Source organism: Macaca fascicularis, chromosome 6 (genome assembly GCF_037993035.2).
Source record: "Macaca fascicularis isolate 582-1 chromosome 6, T2T-MFA8v1.1".
NCBI classification, from domain to species: Eukaryota; Metazoa; Chordata; class Mammalia; order Primates; family Cercopithecidae; genus Macaca; species Macaca fascicularis.
In genome coordinates this window covers 20,028,876-20,056,342 of record NC_088380.1, presented here as the reverse complement: position 1 = coordinate 20,056,342, position 27,467 = coordinate 20,028,876, and the positions used below count along the sequence as shown (strand labels likewise).

At 36.0% G+C, this 27,467-nt stretch overlaps 1 protein-coding gene across 10 annotated transcripts in view; it reads left to right on the top strand.

The window, feature by feature from the left end:
• CDH18 (cadherin 18) overlaps window positions 1-25,701 on the top strand; it is a 1,123,620-nt gene extending 1,097,919 nt beyond the window's left edge. For 4 of the 10 annotated variants that reach the window (XM_015451232.4, XM_015451231.4, XM_015451234.4 and 1 more), the window contains 2 exons: window positions 15,015-15,266; window positions 24,911-25,701. In XM_015451232.4, the coding sequence (XP_015306718.1) occupies window positions 15,015-15,266; window positions 24,911-25,401 (743 nt within the window). In that variant the 3' untranslated portion in view covers window positions 25,402-25,701. The remainder of the gene's footprint in view (window positions 1-15,014; window positions 15,267-24,910) is intronic. The other 6 variants (XM_073995099.1, XM_065546126.2, XM_015451238.4 and 3 more) reach the window with 2 other exon arrangements.
• Window positions 25,702-27,467: the final 1,766 nt, after the last annotated feature.

Sequence of the window (27,467 nt, the reverse complement as noted above, 5' to 3'; positions counted from 1 at the left end):
GAATATATTGGTGGAAATGCTAGCATGGAGCGAATGAACTGCTTAAAGAAGCAAAAGTCCTATGAGAACAAATACATCCATTCAAAGAAAATCACCTTTGTTTGATATCCATTTGATTATTTGATAGACATGTAAATCACTAGTGAAATTCTTTATTTTTAACATTCTCTTTAGCTTTTTATCTTAATGATTTTACAATCATTGTCAGCCTTTCTAACATCTAGAACAAATGCCAGTTTTTTGTGTGTTTGCCTTTTTTTTTTGTCCTGGTGGGGGTAGGGGAAAGGGGAGACAGGACTGGGACACATGGTCTTATTTCTTAATATATCTAGAATTTTTCTTGAATGACACATTTTTTGTGCTGTTATAGTGGAACTGAGAATTTGTATACAATAAAAATTTATTTCTCACAGTTCCGGAGGCTGGGAAGTCCAAGATCATGTGTTGTCTGTAAGGGCCTGGTCTCTGCTTCCAAGATGATACCTTTGGACAGAAGGAACACTTTTCTTTCTTTCTTTCTTTCTTTTTTTTGAGACAGAGTCGCCCAGGTTGGAGTGCAGTGGCGCGATCTCGGCTCACTGCAAACTCCGCCTCCCAGGTTCATGCCGTTCTCCTGCCTCAGCCTCCCAAGTAGCTGGGACTACAGGCGCCCGTCACCACGCCCAGCTAATTTTTTGTATTTTTAGTAGAGATGGGGTTTCACCGTGTTAGTCAGGATAGTCTCGATGTGACCTCGTGATCCACCTTCCTTGGCCTCCCAAAGTGCTGGGATTACAGGCGTGAGCCACCACGCCGTGCCGGGAGCACTTTTCTTTATTAGCAAGACAGTGGAAGAGAAAAAAATCTCACTCCTGAAAGCCTTTGTTTGTTTGTTTGTTTTGAGATGGAGTCTCACTCTGTTGTCCAGGCTGGAATGCAATGGCACAGTCTTAGCTCACTGCAACCTCTGCCTCTCAGGTTCAAGTGATTCTTCTGCCTCAGCCTCCCAAGTATCTTGGACTACAGGCACTTTCCACCACCCCTGGCTAATTTTTGTATTTTTAGTGGAGACAGGGTTTCACCATGTTGGCCAGACTGGTCTCGAACTCCTGAACTCAAGTGATCCACCCACCTTGGCCTCCCAGAATCCTGGAATTACATGCGTGAGTCCATGTGCCCAGCCTGAAAGTCATTTTTACAGTGGCATTAATTCCTTCATGGGACTGGAGCTCTCAGGACCTAAACACCGCCCCTTAGGCCCCACCTCCCAACATTATTGTGTCAGTGACTAAGATTCCAATGCATGAATTTTGGAAGGGACAAAAACATTCAAGCTATAGCACTAACAGAAGATCAAATAATAATATATTTCTCCAGAGAGTATTCATCATTTCTCTGGTAAGCAATTAGAGAGAATTATATTCACTTTAATCCACTCGGAGTCTGAACTGAGTCACAGCTGATTTGCAGTTTTGTTTAGTTTCAGTTTGTCTCTGATTTGTCTCTGTTTCCAGAGGATGACCCTCCAGGGCTCTAGACTGAGAGCCTCCTTGTGCACTCGCAGTGGTCCTTAGCTATAATCCCTGTTTAACACCAAGATATAACAAAAAATCCTTTCTTTGTCTTCCAGGGCTTTTCAGCTTAGAGTTTTAGCATTCTGTTAAACTTCCAATTTAACTTTCAATTTAAATTTTGAACATAACGAATGTCTTTAGGGAAAATCAGCCATGTCCCTCAATTTCCAATTTAATTGCAGATTCAGGAAACTTCCAAAAGCTCCCCTAGTTTCTCTGTCCCCAGCTTAGAATTCCAGCCTCTTGTTAGTTCCTAATGTAAGTAAATACCTGTAGAAGAAAGGATGTTTTGCAACCAACAGTTTTCATCTCCACAGTTTTTCCTTCTCTAGAATATTAACTCCTCTACTTGTCTCGCTTCAGCAGCTTTCTGATGCCTGTCAATAGAGATATTCTTTCCTTCCTTCCTTCCTCCCTTCTTCCCTTCCTCCCTTCCTCCCTTCCTTCCTTCTTCTTTCTTCCTTTTTCCTTTTTCCTTCTTCCTTCTTTCTTTTTTTTTTTTCTTGACAGTTTCACTCTTGTTGCCCAGGCTGGAGTGCAATGGCGCGATCTCGGCTTTCCACAACCTCAGCCTCCTGGGTTCAAGCGATTCTTATCCTACCGAGTAGCTGGGATTACAGGCATGCGCCACCATGCCCAGCTAATTTTGTATTTTTAGTAGAGATGGGTTTTCTCCATGTTGATCAGGCTGGTCTCAATCTCCCGACCTCAGGTGATCTGCCCTCCTCAGCTTCCCAAAGTTCTGGGATTACAGGTGTGAGCCACTGCGCCCAGCTGAGATTTTCTTGGTATTTTAAGCTTCTCTCTTTGTTTTTAGTGGGAGAATTGGTCGATCAAAAACTGCATATTTTACCTAGACCTACATTTTATACATGAAGAACCATTTAGGAAAAGTTTCATTAAGTAATTGGGCATAAACGGAGCTTCAGAGAAAGGATACTGTTCAATGATAGTCTAATCATCATGAAGATGATTGCTGCCTTGATATTCCCTTAAATGCTACAGATATTTGTTCTTTCAAATTTAATTAAAATTGGGTTAGAACCCCATCTTATATATGGAGCAAATTCAAGTTTCTTTCCAAAATTTCTGAGGATTAGTCACCATTTCAACCAATATTCTCTGTTTCTCAGGCACTTGTTGCCTCTGTTACTTTTACATGCCTGCTATGTATCCTCCCTTCCCAAAGAATTATGTTCTCACAGTACAAACTATTACTGAAAGTTGGAGTGTACAGACTGCAGGGAAAGGAAAGGCCAGCTTAGTAGCCATCTGAAAAAGAATATCAGGTGACAGAAATTATAGCCTAAGAATTGATTTCCAACTCATTCTCTCTTCCAAAACTTAACTGGGATAACATGGACAGCTAAATAAACTTGACATGTGGATGGATCCCCAAAATCACCTCCAAGGCAAAGAGACTTTGAGATTAACAAGAAGATATTTAGATGCTGGCTCAATTCTACCTACTATCCCTTACTATGTTGGAGGAATCTCTGGGAATCAGAGCTCAAAATGCCTTTCTTAGAGAAAGATCAGAGGACACGGCAGGGGTCAAGTTAGTTGAAGGACAGAGGCAGTTATTGTGAATTAGGACATATTAAAACATGATTATATATCTAAGTGAGACTTTTTGAGCTAACATGAAAATACTGTCAATTTAAAAAAGTCTGGTAAGGTGATACAATTCAAATGAACACTATTACAAACTGCATCAGTGAGCAGAAAGTTCAAAAGGGGAAGCAAATAGAATATTTCAGAGTGAGACTCTAGAAACAGTTTGCTACTGTTTGAAACCTGGCTTCTCTACTAATTATAGGTGAAACTATGGCCATGACATTATGTTCAGGGTATCTCTGTTTTTTCTTTTGTAAAATGGAGATATATAAGCAATTATTATTTTATCGGCGTAAATAGAGATGAAACTATAAAGAATTTGAAACCACACGTGAAATGCAATGAGTCATAATGGGCACATAGAAGGTAACTAAAACATAAATAAATGGATAGAAAAACAATAATGGAATAACTAAAGAAATTATCCTGAGTGAAGAAACATGTAGATTTAAGAGTGAAAATCTTCTAACTTGACAGATGATGAAATAATGTTACAAATTTCCACACAGTGAATTTAAATTGTAAAGGTACTAGATAGTGTCAAAATACTCATTTGTAAAATTAGAAGTGAACAGCCAATTGATCTACTTTTAGTGATATAGGAAAGAAAGAACTACAATAAAAGAATCCTTTTCTATCTAAGATAGCACTCATGTGACAATTAAGCAGTGATATTTCAAAATACTGAATGTTACAGAAAACAACAACTGTATTATTTATAATAAAATTCATTTGGCAAAAAGTTACAATAAGGGATTTTTCAATATTGACTATGTAACTGTTGGAGCTATTACAGCCAAATGAAAATAAGATGAAATAAGAACAAATATTTTTCAAAGGTGAAGTGTAAAATAAACTTTTGTGTAATCTAAACTAGTATGATTAAACATTTACCAGAAACAATGAAGTGTTGAATATAATCACATATAAAAGCAATGATAAATTGATAGAAAATATAGTATTTCTTATGAAATGTCTATTAAGTGCACTTTGCATATTGTCAATATGAATATATTCACTTATTGGACCTAATTCAAAATGAAGACAAACACTTTACACACACATACACGTGCGTGCGTGCACACACACACACATACACACACACACACACACACACCCCCCGATTCCCTTGGGCTGACATTTTAAGCTGTATGTCTGGCATGTACCACTTCTAGCCTCACATCAAATTATTATTCATCACCTCTTCCTTATGTTCCTTGGAAAGAATGCCTTTCCTCTTAAGAGAAATTCTGTAGACAGTTCTTAACATTGTTTTTCTTCTGCTAGTTAATTTTTCCAGTGTTATGTACTGTCTGCTGGGAATACAGCGGTTTTTTAAACTGCCTGATTCAAGGAATTCAAAGACACAGGACCTGCTTTCAAGAGGCTTGCTGTCTAGTTGGGGAAATGAGGATGACATGAAATGTAATTTGCAATGGATGGAGGTGAAATGTGAGCTACTTTAGAGAGATCACTACAAACTGTATTGTTAAAAGTGGTGGAACATGGTTTGACTTTAGGGATAGAGTTTGTTCCACCAGGGAGGTGAATCAGAGATTACTTTTCAGTAAGTGGTGGATTAAAACAACATAGAGATGATGGAATGCAGCATCAATTTCTTGGTTGGAAAAATCTAGAGAGGGAAATGTAGCAAAGCAGAGACTCAGTGGCATTTTAATTGACTCATGAGAACATACTAATGACTAAGCACTGCGCTTTATTCTGTACTCCAGTATAAGATACTCTGGCATTCATTCTTTAGTTGCTTTGGTACCAAATTGTGGTGGCTAGAAAAAATTGTGCCAATAAATCTTCCGTATTTATCTGGAAAGTTATTTCTCCCAATTTATTAAACTATTAAACATTGATTCAGAGAATAATCAAGTGAAGGGTTTTTCTTTTATAATATATATTATAAAATACATAATTTTGCTTTATATTGACCTTATTTTTATCGTTAATTAATATGTTGGTAATAACACAAGTATATTTAAAATTTTAAAACCAGAGTTCAAAGATAATTTTTAAGTTAGAGCATTTAAAGTTGTATTTTCTAAAACAACAAAAAAGTATGAAATGTTTTCTGATTAAAATGTAGTTGTTTTCTTACTATCACCTTCTCTTTACATTGTGATGTCAACTTTTAATCGTAATATCAAGTAATTTCATTGTATAATTTTAACTGCTTAACTTCACATCTATAGCGAATAAACTCTGGCCATATTATCACTAAATTTGTGAATATAGACTTGAGCCAGGCTTCCAGGAATACAATAACCATGTTCATTCATTTGTAATATGCAAGTGTAACTAACCCCCCGGTGTGAAATCATCCTTAGTCTACAAAGATAAATACGTTCTGTTTCATGATCTTCGTGCTGTTTCTTGAGAGACTGTGCTTTATTTGATGTGAAGAGATTTGCCAACCTAATTCTTAGGCTTAATTCTAACTGTAAGGTACATTTGTAAATCCTACAGATTAGGACAAAAGATCATTAGTAATTATGTGTGCATTTCTATCTCTGTTTACAGGGTTCTAAATCACATTTAGTTTGTCTTTTACATTTGAAAATGCTTATTATTTTTTGATCATTTGCTATCAGGAATATCTGCAACTCACATTGGTTTTTATTATGTTCTTTTTTTTGGTATGTGTTTTCCATTCTCATAGATTCTTGAATTCTTTAAAAATAAATGAGTCAAAACAACACATTGTTTCTAAAACGAGAAAAAATGCACTGGACATTAATTTTTTTAATCATGTGAAACAAAATAATTATTAGAGTGTCATTTTTACTTTGTTGGTGGCATTCTGAAGATTTAGTGTTTTCCTTGGATTTATTACTTTTTATTATTTTTGCAGCATTCGTTCTTCTAAAAATGATCATAGCATTTATATGTTGCTTTATAACTTTTAACAAAATACTTAAAAGGAAACAGGAAAGCTTGTTTTTCTTGTGGCTGTTTGGGGTTGGTGAAAGAAGATACAACTTTAAGCTTATGTTGCATAGAAGTTACAATAAGTTCAATGTTGACTATGTAATGTTAGAAAAGTGTCTTTTGGAGTCGTTTCAAATTTCACACTCCATTGGTAGGGAAATGCAGGTATGTAGTTTGATACACATTGGAAATCATGGGAAATTTTAAATGTTTGTCTTGTATTTCTTTGGTATTGCCAGATTTGTAGCAGTCAATATTCTCGTAGTTTATTTTTGTCCTTCAAACAAGAACTCACAGCTGGTGTTGTAATATGCTTAATTTCTCTACAGAGTATAACCATTTAAAATTTTGTTTTTATCCACAGGGTTTCAAGAGACCATTTAGTGATTCCTCACATTCCTAAACAAAATAAGGCACATATAATCTGCCCTAAATTGCAAATCAAGCCTCATATATCCTCTAATGGATGTGACTGCAACTGTGTCCTGCTGAGTCAGTTATCTAAGGTCAGGGACAAGGTTGGAACACATGGCTTTTATTCTACAGTGGCTCTCCTTTCTCCTACCAGTCAAATACTAACATTATCCAGACGCACCTTGAGAGAATTACACCATCCTTTAGCTGAATGCAGACACTCTAACTTGGCAAGTGAGAAGTTAAAGAGCATGTATACAATCTTGACCCTAAAATGTAAAAGATTGTGGATGAACTGTAGTGATCCATTTTAGTGGCTCTTTTGCTTTAGGTACAAAGATATGCTTTTGTTTTCTCTCTGGTTATTTCGAACTGTATTGATTTATATATATATATATATATATATATATATATATATATATATTTACATATGTATATATGAAATTATTTTTCCCCTTATGGATTTGCTAGCCCACGCCACCTCTCACCTTTTTACTCCCACTCACAATGAAAGAAAACTGACTCAAATTCATGAAGCAAAAAAATAGAAGTAGAAAAATAAAACAAAAATATTGCTAATTTTGACTGAGTGTGGTGGCTCTTGCCTATAATCCCAGCACTTTGGGAGGCTGAGGTGGGTGGATCACAAGGTCAAGAGATTGATACCGTCCTAGCCAACATGGTGAAACCCTGTCTCTACTAAAACTACAAAAATTAGCTGGGCATAGTGGCGTGCGCTTGTAGTCCCAGCTACTTGGGAGGCTGAGGCAGGAGAATCACTTGAACCCGCGAGGTGAAGGTTGCAGTGAGCCAAGATCGCACCACTGTACTCCAGCACTCCAGCCTGGTGACAGAGCAAGACTCTATCTCCAAAAAATAATAATAATAATACATATATATGTATATATATGTGTGTATATGTATGTGTGTGTATACATATAAAACTAATTTTATCGTTGCATGTCCCTTGCTTTCCTTCTGTGAAAATGTAGGTTCTATTCGTCTGCTTTAATTCTTTCCTTGCTAAGAACCACATGGTGCTACAGGAGTCATCTGCTCCACCCTGTACATTAATGCAGTTGAAAAAAACTATTTTAAAAATAGAATGATACATTCGCTTGTTAAAAATATCTAAGGGCCGGGCGCAGTGGCTCAAGCCTGTAATCCCAGCACTTTGGGAGGCCGAGACGGGTGAATCACGAGGTTAAGAGATCGAGACCATCCTGGCTAACCCGGTGAAACCCTGTCTCTACTAAAAAATACAAAAACACTAGCCGGGCGTGGTGGCGGGCGCCTGTAGTCCCAGCTACTGGGGAGGCTGAGGCAGGAGAATGGCGTAAACCCGGGAAGCAGAGCTTGCAGTGAGCCAAGATCCGGCCACTGCACTCCAGCCTGGGCGACAGAGCGAGACTCTGTCTCAAAAAAAAAAAAAACTAAGGATTTATGCTTACAATTTTTTTTAGTGTTTATAAATCTAGTGACTCCAAACATAGTATTTTCTGCTTTAATTAATTCATTCTCTACTAAAAAAAAATACTGTTTATTAAAGGTTTGTGATAAATAACGGGTAGAAGTTTTCTCTTGGAGTTCATACTCCTATTTTATTTTTAAAACAACTGTTCTTATCTCTCCTTCTGCAGTTTTTATATTATTGTTATGTTTTAATGAATTATTTTGCATTTTGGCTTGGACTTTATTTTAAAAGCTCCTTTTTTCTTCTTTCCCTCCTTTCTAAATTAACACTTAGACAAATTTGTATCATTCATAAGCAGATTTCCTGATATTCTTCAAGAATCACATAGTTGTTTTATGTGTATTTGTGCTTATTTTGTAAAGTCCAAAATACAGTCTTGAATATACAGATGTAATGGCAAAGAAAGATTGAACAATTTAAAATATGTTTTTTAAAATCTTGGTAATAGATGGCAGCTTCTTTGCAGAAAGAGCTGTTTTTGCGTGGAGAGTGGAAAAACAGCTCAGAAGAAAAAGGACAAAAGAAATGTAGAAGAGCTACTGTGTAGCATCTGAAGAAAGAACGAATATTGGCCAGGCGCGGTGGCTCACGCCTGTAATCCCAGCACTCTGGGAGGCCGCCAGGGGCAGATCACAAGGTCACGAGTTTGAGACCAACCTGGCCAATATGGTGAAACCCTGTCTCTACTAAAAATACAAAAAATTAGCCAGGTGTGGTGGCAGGTGCCCCTAGTCCCAGCTACTTTGGAGGCTGAGGCAGGAAAAGCACTTGAACCCGGGAGGTGGAGGTTGCAGTGAGGCAAGATTGCACCACTGCACTCCAGCCTGGGTGACAAAGAGAGACCCAGTCTCAAAAAAAAAAAAAAAAAAAAAAAAAAAAAAAAAAAAAAGGACAAACGCTAACAGATTGATTAATAATTTCCTCGGAGATTGTAAAATAAATACATTTATTTTAATGTACTGGGTGGAATCAGTTAAGATGGTTATAATTTGTATCAGCATTTTTTGTGACTCCAAAGCAGAAATAGACAATGGACATTGTATTTATCCAGGATTTTAAGATGATCTTGTAGTGAGGAATGTGGCAGATGGTCAACCAGGGTGCAAATCAGAACATAACGACATATTGGATCATGCATTTGTAGTTTGGCAGAAAGACAAGTGAGACCACAAGAATGTTTGCAAACTTAGATGAACAAGCAGAATCCAGAGTCCGAAAATGGAGATTAAGCCACTGTAGGATTCAAAGAAGGGGAAGTCAGGGAATATGAAGAAATAAACTTTCGTTAGAGAGCATAAAGAGATCATGCTGCTGAAGTATTACAAGATAAATTAGTTCATTTTGCTTTCAATTTCTTTCTACATGTCAATATAATAAAACTGTAACAGAAGACAAGTTCCTGCTGAGTGTAGTTCAAATCATTCATCAAGTACCGATTATGGAAATGGTGCTTTGTGGGAATGCAAAACACCATTGTTTGATGCCTGCGCTCTGATAATGGTTAAATTATGAATAGATTCTATTTCTGCTGCAAGACTGAAAAACACGCAGAAACAATATGAAACCATGCCTATTTATTTGTCTGGTGGAAGTTGGGCTGTATTTCCCAGCTTTCTCTTCATACACATTAAAATTTTTTTGGTCTAATTAGAGATCCACATCTGAGAATTTCAAATGTTTCTGCTGTTCTGATAGATTTGGAAATATTACTTTAATGATCGGGCGGGCTATGCTTGCAATAAAATGTTATCTTTGCCTGCATTATCAAAAAAGGAATGTGCTGATATAACTGAGAGTATACAGGTGTCTAATAATTTCAGTTCCCAAAAGCACATACTTTTTAATATTTTCTAAGCTATAAGGTAATTTTCGACTGAAAAAATAGGATTTATTTTTGCTCCAAAACCTATTTTAAAAGCATGCCTTATTTTAATTTAAACTGGATCATAGTTTACTACAGTGGCACATAAATTAAAGTCTATCCTGCAAGGTCTTTCAAACTATTGAACAAAAAAAATAAGACACCTAATAGTAGCTAAAGAAAACGACATCTAGGCTGGGTGCGGTGGTTCACGCCTGTAATCGCAGCACTTTGGGAGGCTGAGGCGGGCAGATAATGAGGTCAGGAGATCGAGACCATCCTGGCTAACACGGTGAAACCCCATCTCTATTGAAAATACAAAAATTAGCTGGTTGTGGTGGTGGGCGCCTGTAGTCCCAGCTACTCGGGAGGCTGAGGAGAATGGCGTGAACCCGGGAGGCAGAGCTTGCAGTGAGTCGAGATTGTGTCACTGCATTCCAGCCTGGGGGACAGAGCATGAGAGTCCATTTCAAAAAAAAAAAACCAAAACAAAACAAAGGAAAAGAAAAGAAAACGACATCTGATCTACAGAAGTATGTGACTTGTATTCTACTACCATATTCTGCAACCTGTAGAAATACAGAAATTGAATGCATAACTACTTAACAATATATTTTATGATAAAATACTTTTGTGAAAAAGCCCCACAAAATTACTATCAATTATAAACATCTTTGGAATATTTTATTGCTAGAAAGATGAAGCAATTATTTATATTATTATGATTGCTTTTCAAAAGAATGAAATTTCAATTATTTCACAGTAATCACAGGGTATTATTAGACTGTAGGCCTGAGTCTGATATTACGTATGTGTGTGACAGCCTCACTGCTACCTCCTATTTGTGTCCATATCCTTTTTGAACAAGAAATGGGATCATATAACAAAATAAATAATGCATTGCCATCTATTTTTAAATATAAAATATATGCAAAACTATTTCTGCATTAAATTAAGGGTTTTATGGAAATATTAAGAACATATTGGTTATAATGAAAAAGATATTACATTCTGTTAATTCTTCATGTGAAATATTTTCCAAACTATATTTTTAATGTCCCAAAGCCTTCTAAACACATATTATTGGTTTAAAATTTCACTTTTAATGTAGTGAACCCAAAACTATGCCCAGTACTCCAGTGCAGCAGTCCTTTCAATAAAAAGAAGCAGAAATTTCTTATCTTTACTGAATGCTTTCAGATTGTTTAACTTGTTTGACAGCTGTATAGACTTATTGCTATATGTCTATATTTATCTATCTAATCTATCATTTACCTATGTACCTATTTACCTGTCAATCATCTATCTGTATTTTAAAATAAAGCTGCTATTCAAGATCCTCCCTATGTGGTACTTTCCAAAGTCTACCCTCTAATATGCATCTTTATTTCGTGTCTCATTGTTAAATTTCTTTGTTCTAGCTATACAAAATCTCCTCGAATATTAATCTAATACATTAGCTTTACTAGCTTGGCTTCCAAATGTTCTATAATCTGCTGTCTTCATCCTAGCTATAGAGAGTTAGAATTAAGAACCCAGCTATGGTGCACATTATTAGAGACTGACATTGACAGTTAGCACTGAGAAATCCACGGATGTTCTATCCTGCTATGTTTTCTCGTTATTCAGCCTATATTAATTTTTCTTATTTATTTGGGTGCCATTCGAGCCTTTCTATATTTATTTATCTATTTAGAGACAGAGTCTCACTGTTGACAGACTGGGCTGGAATAGAATGGCGTGATCTCGGCTCTCTGCAACCTCTGCCTCCCGGGTTCCAGCAATTCTCCTACCTCAGCCTCCCGAGTAGTTGAGATTATAGGCTCCTGCCACCATGCCCGGCTAATTTTTGTATTTTTTAGTAGAGGTGGGGTTTCACCATGTTGGCCAGGCTGGTGTTGAACTCCTGACCTCAGGTGATCCACCCACCTTGGCCTCCCAAAGTGCTGGAATTACAGGCGTGATCTACCGCACCCAGCCCTTATTCATTTTTTAACCATTGTATATCGTGTTAGAGATTTGTTATGTCTTGTTGCCTAATTTTGCAGTTTCAGCAAGATATATTTTATTGTGTCTAATATATACACATATATATGTACATGTGTGTATTTGTGTGTATGGTGTGTTGTGTGTGTATATAGTATGTATATATTTCTATATTATATATTTGTATATAATATATATTTCTATATATTTGTATATAATATATATTTCTATATAATATATATGTATATAATATATATTTCTATATAATATATATTTGTATATAATATATATTTCTATATAATATATTTGTATATAATATATATTTCTATATAATATATATTTGTATATAATATATATTTCTATATAATATATATTTGTATATAATATATATTTCTATATAATATATATTTGTATATTTTATATATATATATTTCTTCTTCCTTTCATATTCTTCCTCAGTGTTCAAAATTTTATTTTTCAAGGTCAGTGAGCCTTCTGCAGGTATATTTTTTGCCATTCTGGTGAGGTATAGAATATCCCTTGTCAAGAGCTCATTATTCTGCTGTGCCAAGCTTTTCTAGCTGGGAAGTTCTTTGCCTCCTGAATCATCGTTTCTTTTCCAAAGTCAAAACTTTAACTGGAAAAAAAGAGAATGAACATTTTTATGTCTTTACATCTTAGAGATTTCTATTTCAGGACTTATAATGCACTAGAAGCCTATTCTGGCATTTGTCTTGTTTCTGATTGCATTTCCAATGGTTTTCCTGAAAATAGCATGCTTCAAGATTATTAATATGAGATGTATGCTAGGCCTTAGTCATGAAACAGCCACCATCTACACCACATGTTATGTCATTTCACATGTTATTATTCGTGTTTCCTGAGATTCAGAGACCAGTGTCTCACATCTCCTCTTCAGAGGAGCAGCTGTGAGATTGTCAGACATGTTTGTGCCTGTGAATACTTATCTCACACATTTCCCATAGACTAAAGACTTCTGTTAATTATGACGCATCATCCTACAGCTGATAGATCTGCTTCCACAAAGGTCGGGTTTTCTGGGAGAGTAAATGTGACTGATAAATTATTATATAATACACATGGTATCATTTCTCCACTTCTTCTTCCTCTATCCTATAACATGTTTAAGAATAGACAGCTGATGTCGTTTTTAAAAATTCCTCTTTCTCTGGGTAAGAAAAATCTTCAATTTCTCATTGGATTATTTATTTCTGATTTTTAGTAACTCAATCATATATGTATGTATATGCATATTTTATTATTATTATTATTATTATTTTTTGAGACGGAGTCTAGCTCTGTTGCCCAGGCTGGAGTGCAATGGCCGGATCTCAGCTCACTGCAAGCCCCGCCTCCCGGGTTCACGCCATTCTCCTGCCTCAGCCTCCCGAGTAGCTGGGAGTCCAGGCGCCCGCCACCTCGCCCGGCTAATTTTTTTTGTATTTTAGTAGAGACGGGGTTTCACCGTGTTAGCCAGGATGGTCTCGATCTCCTGAACTCGTGATCCGCCCGTCTCGGCCTCCCAAAGTGCTGGGATTACAGGCTTGAGCCGCCGCGCCCGGCCTATTTTATTATGTTTTATTATGTGTAGTACATCGAATATTTGAAAAATTAGTTAGCTTTCTCATTATATTAATTTAGCAATGTACAATAAATAATATCATTTTAGAATATTGCACTGTGAATATTATAAGCATAGCTATATAAAATACAATTTCAATTTTCAGAATAAAAGACATTGATAAGAGAAAAAGAAGCCCTCATTGTAATTGTCTAATGATCCACTTACATTTTAGTGCAAAATAATTAACTCATAGATGTAGCTGCATGTTGAGTTCCCTGGAGTAGAACTGGCATTTGGAGTGCGGGTGTAGTGGAGTGTGCCATTGGGATCAACATCTGTAGATCACAGGAGAAGGAAGAAGGACTGGGTGGAGTGACAAATGGAGCTGCCATTCACTCTTAATGTCTCTTAATGGCTGACCCCCTGGAAAAGCTCTGGAGCTAAAGTTGTCCATCAGTATTGTCAGTAGTATAGGAAGGGGAACAGGCCAACATTTGTAACCTTTCAGCAGTGAGTCATTAATTATATGCTATTCCAGAAGAATGTGACCTGGGGGCAGGTGGCAATCTATAGCTAGGGCAACAGGTAATTTTATGAAGGGATCTGAACAGTACATCCAAGTGTGAACCATGTGGGTTTTCAGCTATGCATTCAAGGATGAGGAATAACAGTACAATGAAACATATACTATATGCACTGAAGACATCAATACCATTTGGCAGTGAATTGGAGATGAGGCAAAGTGACATTGTGGTGTTGAGCAGGGTTCTAGAATAGAGGTTTTATCCTTATCATTTACTAGCTTTGTGATTTTGGGCAACTAACACTCTGGGACTAGGGTTATTTACTTTTAAATTAGTATTTATAATAAAATTTTTTTCAGCTATAAATTAAAGAATTTAGCACCCTGTCCCTCATAAGGTTATAGATTGAACACAATATATCATGCAGGCATTTATTATAGTACATTGCATTTAATAAACACATTTAAAAAAAGATGATTAGCTATTTTATTCATCATTCACTTCCCCATGGTCAAACAATAGTGCTTCAAATCACAGCTAAGCCTAAAAAAATGTATTGCTTGATCTACTGTCTCCATAGAAATATTATCTAAACCAGTAGTTCTTATACCTATTTTATGCATCAACTTCACCTCAATAGTTTGCTAAAAATACAGATTTGTGGTCCTATCACATATATTCAGAGCCTCTAGGTTTGGGGAAAGTCTCGTTGGCTCACTTCAAAGTGTAGGACCCTAAGTGTATGACTTCAGGCCCTCTGCATCCCTTTAAATCTTGTAGCTATTAGGTCCATGTCCAAAATGTTCATTTCTTCCTCCTCCTTTGTCTTCCCACTATTTTCCTTCATCTTTAGTGTGGCTGTATTAATTTTTCTAAATAGGTTTCTCAACTGGAGAACCAATATTAGCCTCTCTTTAATAATTGCCCCTTTATATTCCCTTGTCCATTTCATGAACTGAAATAAGAAAGATACACATCCCCATTTTATCCATTAAAGGAAATGTGAATCTTGAATGGCGGCTTGACTAAGAATATTTTGTTTTGCTTATGTCTGTCATAGATAACACAGCCAGCATTCTGACAAGGCGGAGGAGATTTAGTCGAACTGTTCAGGATGTGTATTATCTGCCCATTATGATCTCTGATGGTGGAATCCCCTCTCTCAGCAGCAGCAGCACCCTCACCATCAGGGTTTGTGCATGCGAGAGAGATGGGCGCGTGCGGACCTGCCATGCGGAAGCGTTTCTGTCCTCGGCTGGTTTGAGTACAGGAGCCTTAATCGCTATTCTTCTCTGTGTTCTCATTCTCCTGGGTAAGTCATTCTAAACCCTAAGTTTGTATGATGGCAATTCTGAATGAGAGGAAATCATTTTGACAAAACTTAAGGATTAGGCATACATAATGTGGGTAAGGAAACAGCTGCTCCAATTTCCTATGAATTAATTTTCTCTATACTATCATTAATCTCAAAATAGATTCAAATGTGTTGAAAGAACTGAAATAACAGAAGAAGGGTAAAATCGGAAAGAAATAGCTTTTGAAAGTGTATGTTTTAGAAAGAATTAATATTTAAATATTCAGAATCCCATCTTGAAAGAGCTTTTCACATTTTTTTGCAAGAACCTAAGTGGCATCATTCTAAATGAATCCGACCAGGACCCCATCCCGCTTAGCTTCTGAGATCAGAGGAGGTCACCCATTCATTCAGGATGAGGGTGAGGGTCATATGACTGTAGGGTGAGTAAATGTAGAGATCAAATATACAACAAAAGGACTTTAGTTAATAACAATATTGTGTTGTACTGGAAATTTGAAAAGACAGTGAACTTTAGGTGCTTTCTCCCCTCCACGTGAAAAAGGAGTGTAACTATGTGAGATGACAGATACATTGATTTGCTTGACTACACTAAGCATTTCATTATGTAATAATAGTGAAAACTATTATTGGGAAAACATCATCATGTTGCACACCTTAAATATATAAATGAATAAATCAGAAAGCAAAATGAATCTGAAAACCAAATAAAAAATAGATATCTTGTAGAAACTTCTACTAGTTCACAATAATTAGTTAATCATTAATGTTAGTTGTTAACGTACTGAATATTTTTTGGTCTTGGGGGCTATTAAATTTTATTAAATTTAATTAATTCCCTTAAAAACAGTAATTTTGGCCGGGCACAGTGGCTCACGCCTGTAATCCCAGCACTTTGGGAGGTCGAGGCGGGCGGATCACGAGGTCAGGAGATTGAGACTATCGTGGCTAACATAGTGAAACCCCGTCTCTACTGAAAATACAAACAAATTAGCCAGGCATGGTGGCGGGCGCCTGTAGTCCCAGCTAGTCGGGAGGCTGAGGCAGGAGAATGGCGTGAACCCAGGAGGCAGAGCTGGCAGTGAGCCAAGATCACGCCACTACACTCCAGCCTGGACAACAAAGCAAGACTCCGTCTAAAATAATATTAATAATAATAATTATACTTTTTTATTTGAATTTTTCATTACAGTTCATTGAAAATAAAACACTTTCTCTAATTTTTCATTATCTGTTGTATATTCTAAATCTTTTCACAGCTGCATGAGGAGCTCGCATAACTATAAACTCTTTAGATTGCTCTTTGAAACAAGATAGCAAATCTGTATTGTAATAAGAAGAAAGATGGATATAAGGAATCTTTCTGCTTCATAAAGTGGGAACCTCTGTCCAAACCCTTTTTTCTTTCTCTTAGCAGCCTGCTTTTTATTCCTTTTATGGTACTGGCATACATGAAAAGATAATTGACTGTTTTTCTGAGAAAGAGGTATTCTTGCAAAAAATATGTTCCTTGTTTTGTTCCTGGGGTCGAAGACAAATCGCTTGTGTAGATGGAGGGGAGATTAAAGCGTAATGAACCTGGAAAGGAGAAGGGATTTGCAGGAAAGGCTGAGAGCATCCAGAGATTTGTTTGGCATGGCAAAGCCGGTAAGTTTTGTTTTAGGAGTGTAAAGAAAGGTTTAAAGCCAGAGAGTCCCATTGTAAAATCTTCAATTTGCAAAAGATGACTGTGAATGACATGGAGAATAGAACTCCTGATGACAAGAGCGCATGTAGGCAAACCAATTAGGAAAACTCTGCCCTTGTCTCCCTTCGACATAGCATGTATCGGAGTAGCATACTTACCAAAGACCTGAGGAAAAGTGAATACTATCTAGGTACTTTCGATGGACTCAGGAAAATGATCTTTGACAATGTAGAGACCTGCATGAGTTAGAATGGCACCAAATACAACTTCTTATATCTTGCTGAATATAGATCCTGAACTACCCTGAGCTAGATGACATTGAAAGTCCACTTCATTGAAGTTGCCCAGCAAGAGAATATATGTAGAGAGACAATGGACTGGGGTTGAGCAGTGAGAAACTACAATGTGATCGCTAAATAAGAAGGATGAGATAGCAGAGGACAGTGAAGAAGCGAGAGTAGGAAGAAAATATAATGTCATAAACATCAAGGGAAAAGAGGGTATCAATGAGCATTATGCTGTGTAGTAGATCTTGTCAACAAAGTCAAAAGATGCTTACAAGTTCAATAAATTGAGCACCAAAATGCTCAATTGCACTTAGCAACATGAAGCATGGAAGTTTGGTGCACCAGAGCAAGAACTATTTCACTGCAATCAAGTCATTTCTAGCTCGTAATGGTGGCACACACCTGTAGTTCAAGCTACTTGGGAGGCTGGGATGAGTGGATCCCTTGAGCCCGGGAGTTGGAGGCTGCAGTGAGCCATGATCACACCACTGCACTTCAGCCCAGATGACAGAGTGAGACTCTGTCTCAAAAATAAGTAAATAAATAAAAACAAATAAATATATACAGTAAATGTGTAGTGGAGAGGAAAGTCAGGAAGAGAGCCTTTAGAAACTTTATATGGACAGGCACGGTGGCTCACGCCTGTAAGCCCAGCACTCTGGGAGGCCGAGGTGGGCGGATAATTAGGTCAGGAGATCGAGACCATCCTGGCCAACATGGTGAAACTGTGTCTCTACTAAAAATACAAAAAATTAGCTGGACGTAGTGGTGGGCACCTGTAGTCCCATCTACTTGGGAAGCTGAGGCAGGAGAATGGGGTGAACCGGGAAGGCAGAGCTTGCAGTGAGCTGAGATCGTGCCACTGCACTCCAGCCTGGGCGACAGAGCCAGACTCCATCTCGAAAAAAAAAAAAAAAAAGGAAGAAGAAGAAAAAGAAAGAAACTTTATATATTTATTGGTCAGAACTGCTATTTTCTTTGGTTATTAACATACTTCTTTTGTGTGTGTGTATTTGAAAAGAAAAAGAAAAAGAGCACAAACACTCCAGAAAGAGAAAACAAGGCTACACAATAGCAATTAACCTGGATCTCTCTAGAATCCTAACTGAAGTCACAGAGAATAGAACGCAGGGATTTTAATGAGAGTTCTTCCAGCGTTCTTACTCTTAAAAGTAGATCACTTAGGTGAGGTATGTTATCTTCAAATTTTGAGCTCATTTATCATCATAAAACTATTTTCATTTACTAAGATGAATATCAAAAATGTAATTAACGTGTTAAATGTCTAGGTACATTTTGAGGTGCATTGTTTGAAAGAATATTTTATGTTTTCATGGAACGATACTTCATTTTAATTGGTTTTTGTGAAAATGTTTTCTCTTTTGGGGTAAATAATAGGACATTTGTAAATTTTATGATATCCCTCCAGACTAATAAAGTTACTGTATGATATGTTTACTTTTTCATTTTTATTAGTTGAAACTCAAATATGCTCTAAAAGCATATTTGAGCCGAGATCTGACTGGGACCTCTGCCAGCTCCCCTTTCAGTCCATACCTCAGGTATAAGCAGGTGACCTAAGTGAGGCCATCATAAGTGAGGCATTGATTGCTCCCTAATCTTGGATATAAATTTCCAGATAAATGGGGATCAAAGTAGATTTGGTGTGAGCATGTGGTGGACTAAGAGAAGAAGATGGAATTGGTGAAAAGATGCTGTAAAAGCATATTTGAGTTTCAACTAATAAAATTAGTGAAAATATATATTATAACTACAATTATATATTATAATGCAATGTATACTTTTCATGACATTGATTAGTTTCTATGGTTATTCAGAAAGTATGTAGCCAAGGGATACAGGATATAGTCATCATAATTTTAAAATAATGTTGAAGTTAATTTGTGAGATTATGATTTTCAACATAAATATTGGCAAAACCAAAGGTAGCAAAACTTTCTTTTTGAACTTCTAATTCTGTTATTGAAATTCTAATTCTAAATTAACTGTCAACCCTCACACCTAAACAAATTGTAAAGTTAAGATTTTAATATTAAATATGTTTTCCCTCTCAACTTCTTGTTTGTGAAAATGACTGTGATTGTACAAACCCAGGTCTAGTTTTGCCAGTAACTGTGTGATCTCAGGCCACACATTCAGTCTTTGTTTCTATTTCTAAACCTGTGAGAATGACATTTCAGTTGAAAGGACCTTAGAGTCATTCTGTAGAATTTTGAAATGCTTATTCTTGCTTATTAAAGATTATATATGGTTCAACATTTTACAACATGGCCAGAATCCATCTATGAATACGTTGAATGGTGCTTGTCAACCAAAGAGACTAACTTTAAATGATATGATTTGAACATTATGAGTTGGGTTACTTTCTGTTGAGATTACCTTTTTCAGGTCTATTGCATATGATGGACGGAAGAGAATTTAGAGTGAGCCTTTATGATGCAATCAGAATTTGCCATGACAGTAGATGTAGAAGTCCTCTCTCCTTCCCAGAGGCCTGACTTTTATTTCCCAACTTTATCCCATCTCTTGCCAGAGTAGTTGGCAAGGTAAACCTTGATTGCACTTGGCATAGGTCACTGAGTTGGGATCTGACTGGGACCCCTTCCGGCTACCCTTTCAGTCCATAGCTCACATATAAGCAGGTGACCTAGGTGAGGCCACCATCAGTGAAGCATGGATTGCTTCCCAACATAGGATATAAATTTCCTGATACATGAGGATCAGAATGGAGTTGTTGTGAATGTGTGGTGAACTAAGAGAAGAGGATGGAATTGGTGAGGAGAAAAAGATCAGCCTGATTTTCATTTGAGCAATTTCAAATGGTTTTGTGTGCTACCCTTGGTTAAAAAATCTAAGGTTTCAGAGAGAGATGCCACTCCCAAGTGTGGCAAGTCACACTCCATAAGCTAATCAAAATAACCTCCCTGACTCAGACCACCTCAATTCTACCAAATGTGGTGCCAGCGTATGATGGTGTGACAAAGAATCAAATGATACTTGAGGTTTAAAAGATTCTGCTATGCAAGCTACTTAGGGAGGAGTATGTTGAGATTCAGTATGGAATGTGTTCAAATGCAAGTTGTATGACAGTTTATATTATGGAAACTGAAAGCCACTTAGTATGCCAAGCACTGGAATGATACATAATATATAGGAAAAAACACATATTATGAGAAAACAAATACAAAAAATGTTCCCCCAACTTTGAATTACTTGATGATAAAATTAATTCATAAAACTCCACAAATTTTTTCTAATTTATTATGTAAAATGATAATCTCAAGGGCATTTACAATTCTGTCCCAACTTGAACAGAAGAAAAAGAAATTTACTAACCAAGGATATACAATATTTATTTTAGAATAAGACATCTAAAAAATACTACAGCTTATTCAAGTTTCAATGCAAATTATACAACTAAAATTGGCTTCAAATTATAACAGAAATTATTTATTATTTTGTACAAAGAAAAACAAGTTATGTATCTTTTTTTTTGGTAACATTGCTTTGGTTATCTCATATTGTATTTTACTAGATGACCCACTGTAAGAAGAGGTACCTTGCCCACGTGTATGGTTTAAAAGATTATCAGGGTCGTTTGAATACATTCTTTTGACTGGCAGGTTTTAAATAAGGATTTGACTCTATTTATATGTGTAATTATTATCTGTACTCATTCTTTTAAAATATACTTTGGTCTTAGGATTTTTTTTGGAAACATTTCATTTGTTTTTCAAACATTAAGAAATATTCTCCAGTACAATTAGGAGTTTGATGTTATTAGTAACCATAAGCTAATTTTTAAAAAAATACTTTAAAATTATTTTCCCAGTGAGGCTACTACTGTTCAGGATAATTCACTTAACACAATGTCACATTACCACTTTCACAGAGATTATTTATTTGTTTGTCCACATGAGAACTGTTTATGGAATATCTACCTGGTGCCCTCTGCTCCAGAAATATCTGTGGAACCAACAGGAATGAAAATAAGTTCATCAGGAACACAATGTACAACATTTTCTCTGAGTTGATTTGAATTTACCTTTAACTAGAGTGATCCTATGTCTGCATTTGTCCTGATGTCCTGGCATAATTATAAACAACATCCCCTTTCACTCAAAAGTGACCCAGATTTTGATTATTATATATACATATATCTCATATATATATATATATCCTTTTATTAAATAAGTATGTAACAAGTCTAGGAATCACTGAATACTAGCAAATAATATCCAGAAGGTAGCAAATACTACCTTTTCTGGGGAAAAGGTAAATGTAAACCTTCAACGTTCAAACGTAAATGGTCTCTATATTTTGAATTATAATATATCTGAATTATTTTAACTTTTGAGAAATACGAAACTATATGCCATATGCCATGATAATTAAAAAGCCAGGTTTATCCCTGTATTTCATTAAGGGGATATGATACATATGCAAAGATTGAAAAATTGCACAAATATTGAAGGATGCAAATTACCTGCCTACCTCTATGGCAGTATTGATTACATATTTCCTGTTGTGTCTGCACCTAAATTCCCTTGACATCAACCACCAACCAATTCAATATAAAAGAAAATAACTTGATTTATTGGCGAAGGTAAGAAATTGTATTATAATGAATTAGGCAGTCTGTATAAATAGGTCTTTTGATCTAGTACAGCCTCCTCATTTAATTATAAAGTTGAACAGAGATATATATCGTGCATGATAAATCTAAACTTCTGAATACAGTGGAGTGAGTTACTTGAGGATGTTGTTTGGGGCTTTGAATTAGAAAACTGTAAGGTGGATTTATGCTAAAATACACAGGGAGTTATTAAATGCATATTTCTATGTTCAGCAGAAGCCTTTTTTACCCCAAAATAAAGGCATCTATTAAGTAATGTCTTTGAAGTATAGTCAACATATATGGGAAAATCCGTAATTCTGTGCATAATATTTGTAGATCAGGGCATGCAAAGCATCAGCATTTCATTTTCAGCTTTCTGTAACCACTTCATTTTAGACAACAGTAATTCAGTGCTTCCCATGTCTGCTGTAGTGACCCTCATTAAATTTTCTCATGACCTTCCCGATGCTAATATCTTTTCATTTCACACTTTTCTGGATGGTTCTATGACCTTTGCTACAGATGTTTTTTTTTTTTTTTTTTTTTTCCTGTCTTTTTGGTTCCTTCATAGTCTCCCATTTGCCTTTCCTCTGCAAAACTGGGTACCTCTCAGTGCACAGTGACCATCCCTTTCTCTCATTATCCTTTCCACCTCTGGCTTTAAAATCGACTCCTCTTCCTCAAGTTTTCTCTAGTTTTAAAACAGATAAAACTAGTCCTTATCGATTAGAGGTATACATAAAATAGGTTAAGCTATAAAGAAGAACAAAGCAACAATAATGATAAAAGTAAAGATACAAGTTACATTGCAGAGGTAAGCAGTAAAAGGGCAGTTGCTGGGGGGAAAGTATGTTCTTTATCAGAGTTAGATAACCTGGTGTTTGCTTCACAACCGTTTGTTGAGGATCACATATAATCAAGGTTGCCAGATACAATGCAGTATACCGAGATAAATATGAATTTCAGATAAATAAGAAATATATCTTTATCTGTATATAGGTATATATGTGTATACATAACATAAATATGTCACATAGGATAATATATTTGGAACATATACATGTATGCTTAGCACAATATTTGCCTGTGTGTGTGTAACTCCAATATTATATGGGACACAATACCTTATGTGTATGTGTGTGTATGTGTGGTTGTGTGTGTGTGTGTGTGTGTGTGTGTTGCAGATGGTCTCTAACCAACAATAGTTTGACTTAAGATTTTTTGACTTAACAAGGATGTGAAAGCAATATGCATTCAGTAGAAACCATATTTTGAATTCTGATTTAAAATTCTTTATAATACCTTTATTATAAAGTATGTTTTGTGTTAGATAAGTTTGCCGAACTGTAGGCTAATGTGTTCTGAGCACATTTAAGGTAGGCTAGGCTAAGGTATAATACTTACTAAATTATGTGTATCAAATGCATTTTTGGTTTAAGATATTTTCAACTTCAAATGGGTTTATAGGAATGTAAGCTCACTGTAGGTTGAGAAGTGTGTGTGTGTGTGTGGGTGGGTGGGTGGGTGTGCATGTGTGCTGTTGTTGATCTCAAATTCACGTTTGAGAATCCTGCCATTTATTTTTATTTGCTAAATATAACAACCTTAAATGTCAATGGAATGTACCTCCCTGATTGTTATGAAGTATAGAATGTTTAAAATATTAATGGGCATCATTATCACTATCATAAACCCTAGAGTATCAGCTGAACAAGAAAAGTGCAGTCTATAGAACTGAAGTAAATAATAGTCAGCCTAATAACACAGGCTATAACAAATTTGATGTGAGGGAACTATTTCTATTTAGTAGCAGTTTAATCTCATCAAATAGAAACAGTTGAAAATGTTGATAAATGGCCAAAGCAAAGTTCCCAAGACATATTTCTATCATATTTTCTAATGTTTGCAGCATTGTTGGAAATAAAGACTAATCCACCATATTCAGCAAGAGCTATCCTAAGGCACATGTCCAATTGGCCACTCAGTTTGTTATTTCATGTTTCTGAAATACTGAAGTAGAATATTATTATAGTAGAAATATCATTACCTGTGATGTGAGAAATCATGTTATGGTACAAGCTCTTCCACTTGCCATCTGTGTGATCTTTTAATCTTGGTTATTCAGATACTCTTTCCTGAGTCTCAGATTCCTCATCCTCATTTATGCGTAGTGTTCCATTATTGGAATGCTAAGCTTGTGGGAATTATTTATATCCTACTGCTCAAGGTCATCGCCAAAGTCTGATTTTGCACACACAGAAAAATTGCAACCTCAGGCATAAATGGGTTGAAAAGAGAGTAAAGCCACAACTCTGCTGTAAAAAATAGAGTAAAGTCACAGTTCTGCTGTGAGAATTAAATAAATAGTTATATAAAGAACATTCATAAATCAGAAAATTCCTATGAAACAAGTTGTGTACAGATAATGAAACATTATTTTGCCCCTGAATGGGAAAATGCAATTATTAATGCATGATAATATAATTTAAAGGATAATTGACAAAAGAGATCAACATTAAAATATTTCTGCTTTGATTTTCCACAAAGCGTCAAAATTTAAAGGGTTTAACCTTAAGACTCCTTCTTCCAATATTCCAGAAACTTAAAACATCTTTCCTTTAGTGTGTCTACCTAGAAGGATTAAATATCTATAGGGAGACCTGCTCTCTACATTTTTTTAGTTAAAATTTCATATTATTTTTTCATCATGTGTTTATCTCACTTTAATCACTAAATGGTTTTACTGAAATATGAGCCAAGAAACCTACATCCTAGCAAACAGAGAGTATTGTGGTTTTCTCTAGAAGATCAGCAATTCGCAGTGTCTCCTGGGGTAATCATCTTTTACATTATTTGAGGCGTTACAGTACCTTGTGGTGTTATTCAGAGAGCACAGAGAGGGTTGTGCTGCAATGTCAGCCTAACCCTGGAATGTGGTTAGTGACGAATGGGAAATTGCTGATGTAAAATCTCTAAGAATTTCCTTCCTGTTTTCTTAATTCTTCATCCTCTTTCCATGTTTCCTCAGCAATTGTGGTAATTTTTATCACCCTGAGGCGCAGCAAAAAAGAGCCCTTGATCATTTCAGAGGAGGATGTACGGGAGAACGTGGTCACCTATGACGATGAAGGAGGCGGAGAGGAAGACACGGAGGCCTTTGACATCACAGCCTTGAGGAATCCTTCTGCTGCTGAGGAGCTCAAGTACCGGAGAGATATCAGACCTGAAGTGAAGCTCACTCCCAGACACCAGACATTGTCCACCCTGGAAAGTATAGATGTTCAGGAATTTATTAAGCAAAGACTGGCAGAAGCAGACCTAGACCCTAGCGTCCCCCCTTATGACTCTCTTCAGACTTATGCCTATGAGGGTCAGAGATCAGAAGCTGGGTCTATCAGCTCGCTGGATTCAGCAACGACACAATCAGACCAGGATTATCACTACCTTGGAGACTGGGGACCTGAGTTTAAAAAGTTAGCTGAACTCTATGGAGAAATAGAATCTGAAAGAACAACTTAGGGGGTCAGTTCTTGCAACGTTGTGGAATTTGCTTCCTGAGTAAGTGGAGATACAACCTCAGCAATGACAAGGAAGAAGTGTGGAAACAGTACTTAGAACTGAGCAAGTTGGACACAGCTCCTGTAGAAACAAGTGCCCTTTTCATGATCGAAACTGGGTTATTTAATTGGAAGAAAGTAAAAAAAAAAAAAAAAAAAAAAAGGACAATACAAAGAAAAAGTTATTGTTCCTTGTGTATATTTTCAATTGCTCAATAAAGTCTGTGGTACTGTTTATTAAGAATACCTGCATTAAGCCAAACAATGATATTTGTTTCAATATTTTGTGATTTATTTTTTTCAAAAGCAAAACTAAACAAAAACGCTCAAGATCACTGATGGCTATGACTTATAGGGGTGGTAACACTAATACAGGAAACTTGTAAAGGTAATCACGACCTCTTTTATCACTTTTCTGGGTGAACCCTTGAGAACCACTCTCTGTTATTGTAACAGATCTCACTAGCCTTGTCTTGTGTTTATATTACATGAGGTATTTCCACTCTATCATGGACTTGTATGTACCATTTCCCTTTGCCCTCCCCAGTTCTTTTCTCCATACAAAACTGATGGAGCATGGGGATTTGCTGCCTGCACTATAATGTATGCAACTTCAGTGCACCAGTTGTGTGCTGTACTGAGCACGAGACTATTGTCTCTATCCTGTACACCCCCTTTTATTTTAATGGGATACTCCTATTTTTAAATGGACAGAAAGAATAGTTTAAAGTATGTTATGATAATCTGATATGTCAGGGAATGATTTAATTTTAACAATAACCACACACCTTATCTTCTCCCAAAGGTTGGGGAACTTTATTTTCCTTTTTTCCACTTGTTTTTTTATATTTAAATCAGCAATTTTGATCATTTCTGTATTTAAAATTAATTGTCAAACATTTTGCTAGTTGGTTTGTATTTCCGTCTAATTCACTTATTTTCAACACGAGCAGTAATCAAAAATAGGTACCTCACACAATAACAATGTAGTCTGAAAGACTATCCTCCAATGAATATAAATGTCATAGAATCATAGTTGACTTACATTTATTCCTTACACAGGTTCAGATTTTTTCCATCTCACTGATAATTAGTTTGGTATCAACAGGAAAATGTGTGGGACTAGGAGCAAAAAAGGAGATTCACAGTTATTATCCTCAGATATGTTCCCAAAAGTCTCTGTGTTCAGGGTCCAAACCACAAAGCAGAGATGGCAGTGACTTCCCTGCCCACCTCACAGGGTTGTTGTGAGGATTAAATGAGCTTCTGTAAAATGCTTTGCCAACTGCAAAGTATTCAATTGCATAAAAGCTTGCAGATGCTTATCTAATTTTCTAGTTTCATTAGCTTATAAATATATATTTACATGCATCTCACATAAAATACTGTATTATCATGGGAGAATTTCATGAAATCTTTAACAGTGAAGCTACTGTTTAAATATATAGTACAAAATTCCAATTATTTTAATATTTTCATAAGCTAATTTCTGAGAATTTGGGTGGGACTTTTTTTTTTCTAATTGTTTTAGATAATGTTTTGTTGTTGTTGCTATTGGTCTTGAAGTAAGAATTCATACCATAACGGTCCTATTTTCTAAAACTGACCACATCTATATATTTCAGAAATATTGGAATTCTTAAATACATGAAATAGGAATTGGTTGAAACCAGAGTTTTTCCTTTGCTCTTTAAATTTATCATTATCCAGTGTCCCCAAAAGTTATATGACATTTTCTGTCTGTTTCTACCCATGTGCAAAATTTTGGATTTTACCTCTGTTTGCAATTACCCTGTGCTATCATTTTATAATTTTGAGGTATGGGAAGTAAGTAAGCTTAATTTGAATAATTCTCCAATTTGTGTTTTAAGCCTGAGGAATAAAATGTAATTTAAGCTTTTTACGACATTTTAGTTTTCCAGATGCTGCTTTATCCTTTTAAATCACGTAATGGTGTGTGTACCAGTGTGAGGTTAAATCTGAAGAGACACTGAGGGGTGTAGAGAATAACCTCTGGATATACATGCT